Source organism: Mobula hypostoma, chromosome 10, assembly GCF_963921235.1.
Source record: "Mobula hypostoma chromosome 10, sMobHyp1.1, whole genome shotgun sequence".
Lineage (NCBI taxonomy): Eukaryota > Metazoa > Chordata > Chondrichthyes > Myliobatiformes > Myliobatidae > Mobula > Mobula hypostoma.
The window spans coordinates 66,485,180-66,499,641 of NC_086106.1; the positions used below are offsets into that span (position 1 = coordinate 66,485,180).

At 38.7% G+C, this 14,462-nt stretch overlaps 1 protein-coding gene across 4 annotated transcripts in view; it reads right to left on the minus strand.

The window, feature by feature from the left end:
- The window catches only part of diaph2 (diaphanous-related formin 2), a 638,125-nt gene that overhangs the window by 150,586 nt on the left and 473,077 nt on the right, over nt 1-14,462 (minus strand). For all 4 annotated transcript variants that reach the window (XM_063060627.1, XM_063060626.1, XM_063060628.1 and 1 more), the window contains one exon: nt 8,543-8,707. In XM_063060627.1, coding sequence (XP_062916697.1) covers nt 8,543-8,707 — 165 coding nt within the window. The remainder of the gene's footprint in view (nt 1-8,542; nt 8,708-14,462) is intronic.

Consider the following 14,462-nt stretch of genomic DNA (forward strand, 5'->3'; position numbering starts at 1 on the left):
ACAAGCAATAACAGCTTACTTAATAGATATAGCCATTCCAAACACACACCATGCACAGAAGTTACAGAAGTTAATAAGTGAAAAACACCAAGAATAAGCTGAGTTAAAAGACTATGGAACATGAGCAGGGTATACATTGTCCAAATAGTAATATTGGTATCATCCCAAAGTCACTATAAAAAAGCATTAAACAATTAAGCCTACACAGCAACATTTATGTAAATCTTCAGAAAGCCACAATACCAAACACCATTAGAAAAGTGTGAAAGTTTCTATGAAATGAGAAATGAGTATGCTTAGCTATGCCTCAACCTAAGTCTTACCAGCTGAGCCAGACTAAATAAATATCTCCTTTACCATAGCATTGAAGAGGAATAGGAACAGACAAGTTAGGGAAATGTTTAATTGAAGTAAGGGGAACTATAAGGCTATCAGGCAGGAACTTGGAAGCATAAATTGGAAACAGATGTTTTCAATATGTACTGAAGAAATGTGGCAAATGTTCAGGGGATATTTGCGTGGGCTTCTGAGTAGGTACGTTCCAATGAGACATGGAAAGGATAGTAGGGTACAAGATCCGTGGTGTACAAAGGCTGTCGTAAATTTAGTCAAGAAGAAAAGAACAGCTTACTAAAGGTTCAAAAACCTAGGTAATGATATGAATCCAGAAGATTATAAGGCTAGCAGGAAGGAGTTTAAGAATGAAATTAGGAGAGCCAGAAGGGGCCATGAGAAGGCCTTGGCGGACAGGATTAAGGAAAACCCCAAGGCATTCTAAAAGTATGTGAAGAGCAAGAGTAAAAGACATGAGAGAATAGGACCAATCAAGTGTGACAATGGAAAAGTGTGTATGGAACCAGAGGAAATAGCGGAGGTACTTAATGAATACCTTGCTTCAGTATTCACTACGGAAAAGGATCTTGGCGATTGTAGGGCTGACTTGCAGTGGACTGAAAAGCTTGAGAATATAGATATTAAGAAAGAGGATGTACTGGAGCTTTTGGAAAGCATCAAGTTAGATAAGTCACCAGGATCGGACGGGAAGTACCCCAGGCTTATGTGGGAAGCAAGGGAGGAGATTGCTGAGCCTCTGGCAATAATCTTTACATCATCAAGGATGGGAGAGGTTCCTGAAGACTGAAGGGTTTTGGATGTTGTTTCCTTATACTAGAAAGGAAATAGGGATAGCCCAGGAAATTATAGTCCAGTGAGTCTTACTTCAGTGGTTGGTAAGCTGACGGAGAAGATCCTGAGAGGCAGGATTTATGAACATTTGCAGAGGCGTAATATGATTAGGAATAGTCAGCATGGCTTTGTCAAAGGCAGGTCGTACCTTATGAGCCTGATTGAATTTTTTGAGGATATGACTAAGCACATTGTTGAAGGAAGAGCCATAGATGTAGTGTACATGGATTTTAGCAAGGCATTTGATAAGGTACCCCATGCAAGGCTTATTGAGAAAGTAAGGAGGCGTGGGATTCAAGGGGACATTACTTTGTGGATCCAGAACTGGCTTGCCCACAGAAGGCAAAGAGTAGTTGTAGACAGGTTATATTCTGTATGGAGGCCGGTGACCAGTGGTGTGACTCAGGGATCTGTTCTGGGACCCCGACTCTTTGTGATTTTTATAAATGATCTGAGTGAGGAAGTAGAGGGATGGGTCAGTAAATTTGCTGATGACACAAAGGTTGGGGGTGTTGTAGATAGTGTGGAGGGTTGTCAAAGGTTACAACAGGACATTGATAGGATGCAAAACTGGGCTGAGAAGTGGCAAATGGAATTCAACCCAGATAAGTGTAAGGTGGTTCATTTTGATAAGTCAAATATGATGGCAGAATATAGTATTAATGGTAAGACTCTTGGCAGTGTGGAGGATCAGAGGGATCTTGGGGTCCGAGCCTATAGGACGCTCAAAGCTGCTACGCAGGTTGACTGTGGTTAAGAAGGTATACGGTGCATTGGCCTTCATCAATCGTGGGATTGAGCTTAAGAGCCAAGAGGTAATGTTGCAGCTATATAGGACCCTGGTCAGATCACACTTGGAGTACCGTGCTCAATTCTGGTCGCCTCACTACAGGAAGGACGTGGAAACCATAGAAAGGGTGCAGAGGAGATTTACAAGGATATTGCCTGGATTGGGGAGCATGCCTTATGAGAATCGGTTGAGCGAACTCGGCCTTTTCTTCTTGGAGTGACAGAGGATGAGAGGTGACCTGATAGAGGTGTACAAGATAATGAGAGGCATTGATCATGTGATAGTCAAAGGCTTTTTCCCAGGGCTGAAATGGCTAGCACAAGAGGGCATAGTTTTAAGGTGTTTGGAAGTAGGTACAGGGGAGATGTCAGGGGTAAGTTTTTTATACGGAGAGTGGTGAGTGCATGGAATAGGTGGCTGGCGGTGGTGGTGAGGTGGAAACGATAGGGTCTTTTAAGAGACTCCTGGATGGCTACATGGAGCTTAGAAAAATAGAGGGCTATGGGTAAAGCCTAGGTAGTTCTAAGGTAGAGATGTGTCCGGTGCAGCTTTATGGGCCGAAGGGCCTGTATTGTGCTGTATGTTTTCTATGTTTCTATAAATAAACAAACAAATAAATGGAAAGAAAGAAATCAGGCAAGTTGAAACTGAGTCTCAGTTTTTATATACCTGGAATATATTTTTTCTGTTATAAACAAATTACACTGCCCTCCATAAAACGTTGTGGGTAAGTGTACCAAATGATTTGAAAGCACCATGCCAGAGGTGGTAGAACAGTCATTTTAATTACATTTTACTTCCATATTAATGAAATAGATAGGTATTTGAAATGTTGCTCAGCAAAGGAAATTAACATAATTAATTTTAGAACCATGAACATTGAAGCCATAGAAATCATTTAAGGGGAAAGAAAGCTGAGGAAGTTACTTTATGATCAAAGCATTAATCCATGTTAGATAAAAAAATCCCTTTCTGGATGTTTGAGCAGAAAGATGAAAATTCTTGGCATCATGGATAGCAAAATACAGCAGATCCTCGAAACAAGAAATCCAAATCAAAATGATTATTTCCAGCCAAGAAAGAAATGTCCACAAAGAAAATGATAAAATAAATATTCTGGAATGCCCTGTAATATTAACTTAGTTTCTGGCTTCACAAAGGTTAATTAACTTCCAACATTTTCTGTTTTCAGTTTCTTCCCTAATTAACTGGATTACTGAATCTGGTAGTGAAATTAATGCCTCAATTAAATTAATTTGTACTGATTATGATGTACTCTAAACAAAATGTAATATAATTACTAGATTTCTCTTTTGCAACTATTTGTTTTTAAGACCTTTTTAAAATGGCTACAGTAGTACACTATGCTGCAAAGATTAACTGCAGTGTACAATTTTTATGGCCTAATTTTGAAACTACTCCCAATCCCAAAAGTGGACAATGAACTATCTACAGTATATACACTTACAAAATATTCACAAATTTGCCAGAAGTTTGTATTAATTATTTACTTTATAATTTTACCTGTTTGCTTGTTGTTGCTAATTAGTTGAGAGCATCTGATACTAATATGTGAACTGTCAGAGGAAGTGGTAGAGGCAAGAACAATTACAATGCTTAAAAAGCATCTGGACAGGTTCATGAACAGCAAACAAAAGATCATCGATTTATCAAACTTCCGGTAATTGCTCCCCTCCACCACCATTTCCTTCTCTCATCTCATCTCCTTACCTGCCCATCACCTCCTCCTGGCACTCCTCCCCCTTCCCTTTCTTCCATGGACTTCTGCTCTCTCCCATCAGACTTCTCCTTCTCCAGCCCTTTATCTCTTTCACCAATCAACTTCCACCCCAGCTTTTTACTTCACCCTTCCCTTCTACCAATTTCACCTATCACCTACCACATTGTACTTATTCCTCCTGTCTCCCACTTTCTTACTCTGACTTCTCATCTCTCCTTTTCAGTCCTGAAGAAGGGCCTCAGCCCAAAACATCGACTGTTTACTCTTTTCTACAAATGCTGCTGTGCCTGCTGAGTTCCTCCAGCATTTTGTGTATTACTAGGTTAATGAATAGGAAAGATTCAGCGGGATATGGGCCAAACTAATGTGAATGGATCTAGCTCAGGAAGACTCCTTGGTTGAAATGGACAAATTGGTTCGAGGGGACTGTATCGATGCTTGTGAAAGAGGATAACATTTTGATGATCAGGAAGATATAAATCACCTATAGACAATATTTAATATGCTGATTTGCAATGTAATTTATCACATGAAGGTTTGCATTTACCAGACACTCGCTCCATCCCACACCTTACATTCGCACAATGTGTGACAAAAAGAATCATGGAGTCTAACGGCACACAAACAGGCATTTCGACCCAATATCCATGCTGAGCATTGCACTTGTCTATACTAGTCCCATTTACCAGTGTAAGATCCGTAGCCTTCTGTCTTGGCAATTCAAGTGCTTGTTGAGATACTACAGTACTGAAATGTCTTCAGCACCTCCACAGATCACATATTCCAGATTCCAAGCATTGTGAAAAAATTTTCCTTCAGATTCCTTCGAAATCATCTACCTCTCACCTTATACTTGTGCTCTACTGTTATAGAAATTTCTACTATTCGTTAACTAATATCTAGAAGTTAGTTTTACTTAATACTATACTTTCCCTTAAATGTAATGGAGCTGGCTTTGACATTTTTCTGAGTTTTGAAGTATCAAAGATAACCTGTTTCACCGATACTCGTAACCTGTAACTCATTCTCTTAATAGCAGACCAGGCTGAAAATGCTACATCAGCATGGTGCTATCATGGTTCTTTAATATACTTTGTTAGATGACTGTCATCGGAACAAAAACCTCCTGGCAAATATTTTTCAAATGCAAATTTCTTCAGGGTCAGAAGCAAATTCTGAATGCTGTTTAAAATCTTTGCTGTTTTCAGTGACTCTTTTTCTTCATAAAAATGTTTTACTGATGCGAAGAAAGCATATTATAATGAAGACATTTTTGTCCTGAAGGGACTTGCATTTGAATTGCATTGTACTCAGAACCCATTTGGTTGAATGACAAGAACTTGTAACTTTTTACGAAAAATAATCAATGTCATAAGCAAGCCAAACTTTTGTGGAATAAAAATCAAAGCATTTGGAAAACTGAAAAAGTGTTTGATCTCATTGGTCTCATGCTGTCAATCACAAATGATTTTTCAAGAATACACACCTTCAGAGCAGTCCATTTAAGCTCCTGCAGAAAAGAAATGCCAGAGGCAACTTTTGACAACAACTGAGCTTGGCAGCCTATACTTTGACAGGAGTAACTGAAAAGACATTAACTATTACTGTATAGTGACTTAAACCCAATTAAATATAAACACAATCAACAAAGCCAAAGCCTATTTTAAATGCATTCCAATGACCAAAAGGTAACAGTGACACAAGAATACTAAAAAAGAACTTGGATGTCATAACAATTTTTGCTTAATAGATTTTCATAATTTTGAAAAGGTTCTCTCCTCATTACTCATGAACTTCTGGAGAAAGTAATTTTATCCTTTAAAATATTATGAATAAAAATAACAAACATACTCAAAATAACTCCAACTGATCAGAGGTGAACAATGCCAAAATAAGAATGCAAACTAAATAGAACACAACTACAATGCAACCATTCAGAAATCAGGTTGATTTGTTAACAAGTTTTTGAGTTGAAATATTCTGTAAACTATGGGCAAATTTGGCTCAGCTTTAATTAAAATGGAGCTCCAAATGAAGATTGTTTTGGATTACTCCACATTTGCCACGAGGCAGAACATTTCACAAGGGAAAATTCTGGGATACTAATATGCTTTTTTGTTGTGCAATGGAACATCATTTGTCACTACAGCACCTCGTGTGCTTTAGTATACTGTTATACAATTAGTCTAAGAAAAATGTTTCCAGAACGAGTATGTGTAAGGAGAAGCAGGGATCTGCATGTACAATTCTTTGAAAAAACTAAGTTTTTTACTAAACATGCGATTCTGCAGATGTAAGAACACACGAAGTGTTGGAGGAACTCAGCAAGTCAGGCATCATCTAAGGATGGGGATAAACATTGACGTTTAGGGCTTATATACTTTATCAGGACTGGAAAGTAAGGGGGCAGAAGCCAGAATAAGATGGGAGAGGAAAAGGTGTATAAAACCAGGTGAAAGCGGAACTCCCACACACCAGTATCTCCTCCATTTCTCGTACATCTACCCACACCCTATCCTCCCGCCACCCTAAAAGGGACTAGGTTCTTCTTGTTCTTACCTACCACCTCATGAGCTTTTGTATTCAGCACATCATTCTCCGTAAATTCAGCCATCTACACCAGGATCCTACCACTAAGCACATCTTTCCCTCCCATCCCACAGGGATTGTTCTCTATGTGACTCCTTTGTTCACTCATCCACCCTGCATTGATCTACCTTCTGACACTTGCCTTTGCAAGCAAGACAAATGATACACCTGCATCTACAGCTCCTCCCTCACCACCATTCAGGGCTCCAAACAGTCCGTCCAGTTGAGGCAACACTTTACCTGTAGCTTATCAGGGTCAGCTACTGTACCTGGTGCAACCTGCTGTCCATCAGGGAGACCTGACATAGATTGGGGGGATTCCTTTGCCGAGCACCTTCACTCCATCAATCACAAGAAGTGGGATTTCCCTATGGCCACCAATTTCAATTTGACATCCGATTTCTATTCTGACATGTTGGTCCATGGCCTCCTCTACTGCTACAATGAGGCTGCACTTGGGTTGGGTTAGCAAACAACAGACAATAGGTGCAGGAGTAGGCCATTCAGCCCGTTGAGCCAGCACCACCATTCACTGTGATCATGGCTGATCATCCACCATCAGTATCCAGTTCCTGCCTTATCCCCATAATCTGTGATTCCACTATCTTTAAGAGCTGTATCCATCTCTTTTTCGAAAGCATCCAGAGACTTGGCCTCCACAGCCTTCTGGGGCAGAGCATTCCATATATCCACTACTCTCTGGGTGAAAAAGTTCTTCCTCAACTCCGTTCTAAATGGCCTACCCCTAATTCTTAAACTGTGGCCTCTGGTTCTGGATTCACCCATCAGTGGGAACATGCTTCCTGCCTCCAGCGTGTCCAATCTCTTAATAATCTTATATGTTTCAATAAGATCCCCTCTCAGCCTTCTAAGTTCCAGAGTATACAAGCCCAGTCGCTCCAATCTTTCGACATATGACAGTCCTGCCATCCCGGGAATTAACCTTGTGAACCTACGCTGCACTCCCTCAATAGTAAGAATGTCCTTCCTCAAATTTGGAGACCAAAACTGCACACAGTACTCCAGGTCATATTCTCATATTCTGTCTGGGAAGTCTCCAATCTGATGGCGTTGACATGAATTTCTCAAATTTCTGGTTGTTTCTTCCCTCTCTTTTCCCATTCTCCATTCTGGAACCCTTCTCTTCTCCTTAGCTGTCCATCAACTCCCTCTGGTACTCCTCCTCCATCCCTTTCTTCCATGGTCCACAGCCCCACTGCCCCCTCTTACCAGAGTCCTTCTTTTTCAGCCCTTTACCTATTCCATTTAAGATAGAGAGAAAGAGGAATTTCTTCTCTCTTGTGAATCTTTGGAATTCTCCACACAAGAGACCTCTACTGGATAAAGGCTAATCAAAGGTTAAGGGATCAGATAGAAAAGTAGAGTTGAGGCTAAGGTTTGTTCAGTTACGATTATTTTGAATATTGGAACAGGTTTTGGGGACCACGTCTATCCCTCTTCTATTTTATGTTCTCTTATCTGGCTATGAGAAAACTTAAAATGTCAACAAGTGAAAACATGGATCTTTGCTAATTAATCGTATAGATTATTGATTCTTCCCTTTTAATTATAACATAGTGCAATTTAATTATTTAGAACTTTTTGAGGACATTATTGTTAGTATTGTTTTCAGTCCAGCTCATTAAGTGCTTTATTACAACAGCTGTACTGAATAATCCTTTACCATACCAAAGTGGAATGTTAGGAGTGAACATGGAACCATTATTTATCCAATACCATGTTTATAGGAAATTTCAAATCTTATTTTGTGTAGTTCTATTACGTTTAAATATTGCTAAGACTGTACAAACATAACTAAAATATTTAAAATTGAATAGGTTAAATAGGTTAAACAAAGGATAATGCTGATTTTTACTGCTGAATCAAAACCAAATGATGGGTAATCTGAGGACAGCTTTTTAAAAACCTCAATGATAATATTTGCCCTTTTTGTAAGTGAAAACTGAGATAATTAAAAATATGTTTATATGGTATCAGATAAACACCACAGCACATGCACGATAATTCATTTATGTACTAAAATGAGTACAAATTTTAAAGTGGATTTTGAATCATTGCAGAAACGAACGACAATTTTTCTCTTTCTAATACATCTGTGCCAATTCTATTTTAACTATTCACAAAACAATAAAGATAAATAAATAAATACCATTTCATACTGTATTGCACATGATTGTTAAACTGCTGCAAAAATACTCATGGCCTGTTGTACTCACCAGGAACATGAACCTGAAGTTTTTCAGATCAGTGAAGAATTCTTCTATGCTGACAGCTTTGGAATCAAAGACAAAATATTCTCCCAGTCCTTTGTACAACTTCATCATATTTCCATGCATGTTGGAAAGTTTTTCATACTGTTCCCTCGCGTGCTTGGCAAAACCGTGAAATCTGGTTAAGGAATTAATAACCGCATGGAAATAACTGGCCATACTAAAATAAAAGGGTCTCCTCAGGAATCATTCCACTGACAATTCCTTGGGAGAAAAAACGGTCAACTTTCCTCAAGTATTTCTTTGAGATGATAACAATATGATTTTCTATCAAAACAAATTGATTTTTATCTTCTCATTCAGTAAAACAGAAACCATCAACTTCATAAAATATGCGACTGCAATTATATTTTTGCTCATTTTTGTATATTTTTTTCTATATCATTCACACTTAAAGTTTAACTTTATTCAAACAAAAGTAAATTTAACATGCTTGAGAAAATGTTACAATAACTCAAGGTAGTATCAAAGAACATAATCAAAATTCAGTTGTGAAAATGGATAGGGAAAATCATAATTTTCAGAAATTGAAGATTACCACATACTTTGGAATCTCTGAAAAGAGATGAAATACAAACTTATTTGCAAAAGTGGAATCCAGTTTTAAATGTTTTTGCACTCTGGGGAATGAGCATTATCGTGGCATCTTACTGTACACCAGAGTCCATTGGTTCAATGGACATCATAAACCAAATAAAGTAAACCATTTGGAAATTAGTTGTAGGAGACAATGCATTGATGGGCCAAGCTCTTGTGCCAATAATGCTTTGCTGTATTTTACTTTATCTGCTCATTAAATTCTAATAGACATGATCATCAGCAGTAGCTTTTTGTGGAAGTAACAGGCGTGTCCACTTTGCTTTATGAACCAGTTATGTGGCTTGAATAATTTTTATTTAGAGTATGCACAATTTACTGGCAACTGTCCAAAGTGTTTGGTCAGACATCTTTGTGTCCTTTAATTGACACCAGGAAAGTGACATTGATTAACCTGCCCCCAAGTGTTAAGTAAATTCTTAAATATTCCATTGTGTATCACATAATCAGTGGGTTGCAAATCATGCAGAAAATATCAATAATTTCCATGCAACTGAATGTTACAAAGATTGTTCAGCTACAAATTCAATTTAATTCTCAGAAAAGGGCAGTGCCCTAGCACAATCAGTGGAGAGGCAGGCTTGCAGCACTAGCAACACAAATTTAATCCTGACTGTCTGTGTGGCTTCTGTATATATTTCCTCCAATTACACGGATTTCCTTTGGTTGCACCAGTTTCCTCTCACAAAGTAAAGACATGTTGGGGGATAGATTAGCTGACCACTGTGTACTATTACTAGTCTGAATGGGGTGCTAAAATCTTGAGAGAGTTAATGAAAAAATTTGGGGAGAGTAAAATGGAATCAGGCAACACACGTAAAAATTGCTGGTGAACGCAGCAGGCCAGGCAGCATCTATAGGAAGAGGTACAGTCGGCGTTTCGGGCTGAGACCCTTCGTCAGGAGTAATGATGTGTGTTGCTTGAAATTCCAGCATCTGCAGATTTCCTCGTGTTTGCGTTTTAAAATGAAATCAGTGTAGGTTTGCTGCAAATGGGAGATTGATAGTCAGTGTGGACTCCTTGGATAAAGGGCTCTTTTCCATGATTTTATAATTTTGACTGAATACTTTAGAACACCGTTCCAAACATTACTGCAATCTCACAGCTCCCGTTTCATTTCTATCACTTTATATTACATACCAGTTTCAAATGACAGAATATGACTTTCAAAAGTGAGAGGACCTTCAGACACTAAGTTTCAGGGCAAAATCTAAATGATCCATAAATTACAAGAAATATGTCAGCAAGCAAGATCTGTGAAGTTCCAAAGATATTGAGTTGTCTAAAGGATAAATTGCTTCCACAAATTGGCATAATTTACTCAGCAATATTGATATTTATAATTGATTCCCAGTCCTGCTAAAATAGATATTATCTGCTAATCATAATCATGCAGATTGTTCCAATAGTTAAATCAATATCGAACAATTAATATAAGTGGTGTTATATTCTGTAAATGGTTTGATAGTTCTACCTCAACAAGAGTTAGTTGGGACAGAGGCTCTTAGCCTCACTATGAGATCAATGATGTGCTGCTAGGTCTTCCTCTTCCTAAGCTGGAGTCTGGAGATTTGTCATGCAGTCAGGTACCTTTGAGAAACACTTAGCCTATGATGAACCAAAACTTAACTAAATTTCCAAAATACTGCAAGGAATTCAGGATGTCAGCAATGAACATTTCAAACAGGATGCAAGGTGGACAAGATCCTGAAGCACTTCTTATACCAACATTAGCTCATCTTCTGTTTCAATGCTAAATGGCAACATGTTATCTGAAGTTAAGATCAATGCATAAAACAAGACAGTCCATCTTCTCTTGTCCCCAGTCTTAGTAGCACTAAACAACAGAATTATCACAGGGTGAAAGCCATTGACCAATCTCTCAAAATGTTGATAGATTCAAAATAATTTTTTCATCAAAGCACTTTAATTGGGTGCACCTGTACAGGTCTTCATTAATGTAAATATCTAATCAGCCAATCATGTGGCAGCAACTCAATGCATAAAAGCTTGCAGACATGGTCAAGAAGTTCAGTTGTTGTTCATAGCAAACATTAGAATAGGGAAGAAATGTGATCTAAGTGACTTTGACCATGGAATGATTGTTGGTGCTACACTGTTTGAGTATCTCAGAAACTGCAGATTACCCGAGACTTTCATGCAGAATAGTCTCTAGAATTTACAGAGAATGATGCAAAAAATCCACTGAGTGGCCATTCTGTGGGCAAAATCGCTTTCTTAATGAGAGGGGTCCAAGTAGAATGGCCAAACTGGTTCAAGCTGACAGGAAAGTGACAGTAACCCAAATAACCAAGTTTTACGACAGTGGTGTGCAGAAGAGTATCTTTGAATGTACAATACATTGAACCGTGAAGTGGCTGGGCTACAGCAGCAGAAGACCACAAACATACACTCAATGATCACTTTATTAAATACAGGAGCTACCTAAAAATTAGGAAGGCCTGCTCTAGGCAGATTTACAGCTGTGCCACATTCTTTCCATTTCTTGATGTTTGACTTAACTGTATTCCAAGGGATAGTCAGCAACTTGGAAATTTCCTTGTATCCATCTCCCCCCTTGTGCTTTTCAATAATCTTATTGCAGAGGTGCTGGGAGTGTTCTTTTGTCTTCATGGTGTAATTTTTGCAGGATACTGACTCACCAACAGTTGGACCTTCCAGATACAGGTATATTTTTACTGCAATCAACTGAAAACCTGACTGTACACAGATGATCTCCATTTAACTAATTACAGTACATGACTTGTAAAACAAATTGGCTGCACCAGTGATAATTTGTTGTGTCATATTAAAGGGGGTGAATACTTAAGCAATCAATTATTTTGTGTTTTGTATTTGTAAATAATTTAGATCACTTTGTAGAGATGTTTTTCCCTTTGACATGAAAGTGTCTATTTCTGTTGATCCCTGTAAAAAAAAGTCAAATTAAATCCAGTGATACAATGTTGTAAAACAATAAAACATTAAAACTTCTTGGTGGTGAATACTTTTTATTGGCACTGTATATCTTGAGAAATAGGAACAGAAGTAGGTCATTTAGCCCATCGAGTCTGCTCCACCATTAAATCATACGCTGATCCAATACTTCCAGTCATCCCCACTCCCCTGCCTTCTCCCCATACCCTTTGATGCCCTGGCTAATCAAGAATCTATCTATCTTTGCCTTAAATACGCCAAACGACTTGCCCTCCACAGCCTCTTGTGGCAACAAAATCCATACATTTACCACCCTGTGACTAAAGTAATTTCTCCGCATCTCTGTTCTAAATAGACATCCTTCAATCCTGAAGCCGTACCCTTTTGTCCTAGACTCCCCTACCATAGGAAATAACTTTGCCAAATCTAATCTGTTTAGGCCTTTTAACATTCAGAATGTTTCTATGAGATCCTTCCTCAATCTCCTGAACTCCAGGGAATACAGCCCAAGAGCTGCCAGACATTCCACATACGGTAACCCTTTCATTCCTGGAATCATTCCTGTGAATCTTTTCTGAAGCCTCTCCAATGTCAGTATATCCTTTCTAAACTGAGCTCAAAACTTCACACGATACTCCAAAAGTGTGGTCTCACAAGTACTTTATAGAGCCTCAACACCACATCCTTGCTCTTGTATTCTATAACTCTAGAAATTAATGCCAAAATTGCATTAGCCTTCTTCACCACCGACTCAACCTGGAGGTTAATCTTGAGGGTATCCTGCACAAGGACTCCCAAGTTCCTTTGCATCTCTGCATTTTGAATTCTCTCCCCATCTAAATAATAGTCTGCCCATTTATTTCTTCCACCAAAGTGCATGACCATACACTTTCCAGCATTGTATTTCATTTGCCACTTCTTGACCATTCCCCTAAACTATCTAAGTTTCTCTGCAAGCTCTCTGTTTCCTCAACACTACCCACTCCACCACCTATCTTTGTATCATCAGCAAATTTAACCATAAATCCATTAACCCCATAGTCCAAATATTTGACATACATCGTTAAAAAGCAGCGATCCCAACACTGATCCCTGTGGAACTCCACTGGTAACCAGCAGCCAGCCAGAATAGCATCCCTGTATTCCCACTCTGTTTTCTGCCATTGAGTCAATGCTCCACCCACGCTAGTACTTCCCTGTAATTCCATGGGCTCTTATCTTGCTAAGCAGTCGCATGTGCGGCACCTTGTCAAAGGCCTTCTGAAAATCCAAGTACTACTTGAAAACCACATCTACTACATCCCCTTTGTCTACCCTGGTTATATATTCCTCAAAAAAATTGTAGTAGGTTTGTCAAGCATGATTTTCCTTTCAGGAAACCATGCTGGCTTTGGCCTACCTTGTCATGTGCCTCCAGGTACTCAGTAATCTCATCCCTTAACAATTGATCCCAACAACTTCCCAACCACTGATATCAGGCTAACCGGTCTACAGTTTCCTTTCTGCTGCCTCCCACCCTTCATAAATAGCAGAGTAACATTTGCAATTCTCCAGTCATCCGGTAAAATGCCAGAATCTATTGATTCTTGAAAGATCATTGTTAATACCTCCGCAATCGCAATCTCTCCAACTACTTCCTTCAGAACTCGAGAGTGTATTCCATCCAGTCCAGGAAATTTATCCACCCTCAGACCATTAAGTTTGCTGAGCACCTTCTCAGTCATAATTTTCACTGCACATACTTCACTTCCCTGACACTCTTGAATGTCCAGTAAACTGCAGATGTCTTCCACTGTGAAGACTGATGCAAAATACGCATTCAGTTCTTCTGCCATCTCTGCATCTCTCATTACAATATCTCCAGCGTCTTTTTATATTGGTCCTATGTCTACTCTCAACTCTCTTTTACCCTTTATATACTTAAAAAAGCTTTTAGTATCTTCTTTGATATTAGTTGCCAGCTTCCTTTCATAATTCATCTTTTCGTTCCTAATGATCTTCTTAAGTTTCCTTTTGCAAGTTTTTAAAAAGCATCCCAATCCTCTGTCTTCCCACTCGCTTTGGCTTTCTTGTATGCCCTCATTGGCTTTTACTTCCGCTCTGACTTCACTTGTCAGCCCCAGTAGTGTTCTTTCTTTCGAAAATTTCTTATCTGGGATATATCTGTCTCGCACTTCCCTCATCTGTATATACAGTATATCCATATAATACACAGTACTATATACAGTTATATTATTGTAGTTTATTAAAAGTAAATGAATGCCCAAACTATTTCAAAATGCTCTGAGTTGTACTGCTTAATGAGCTGTCTAGTTTTGTTGCAACTTGAAA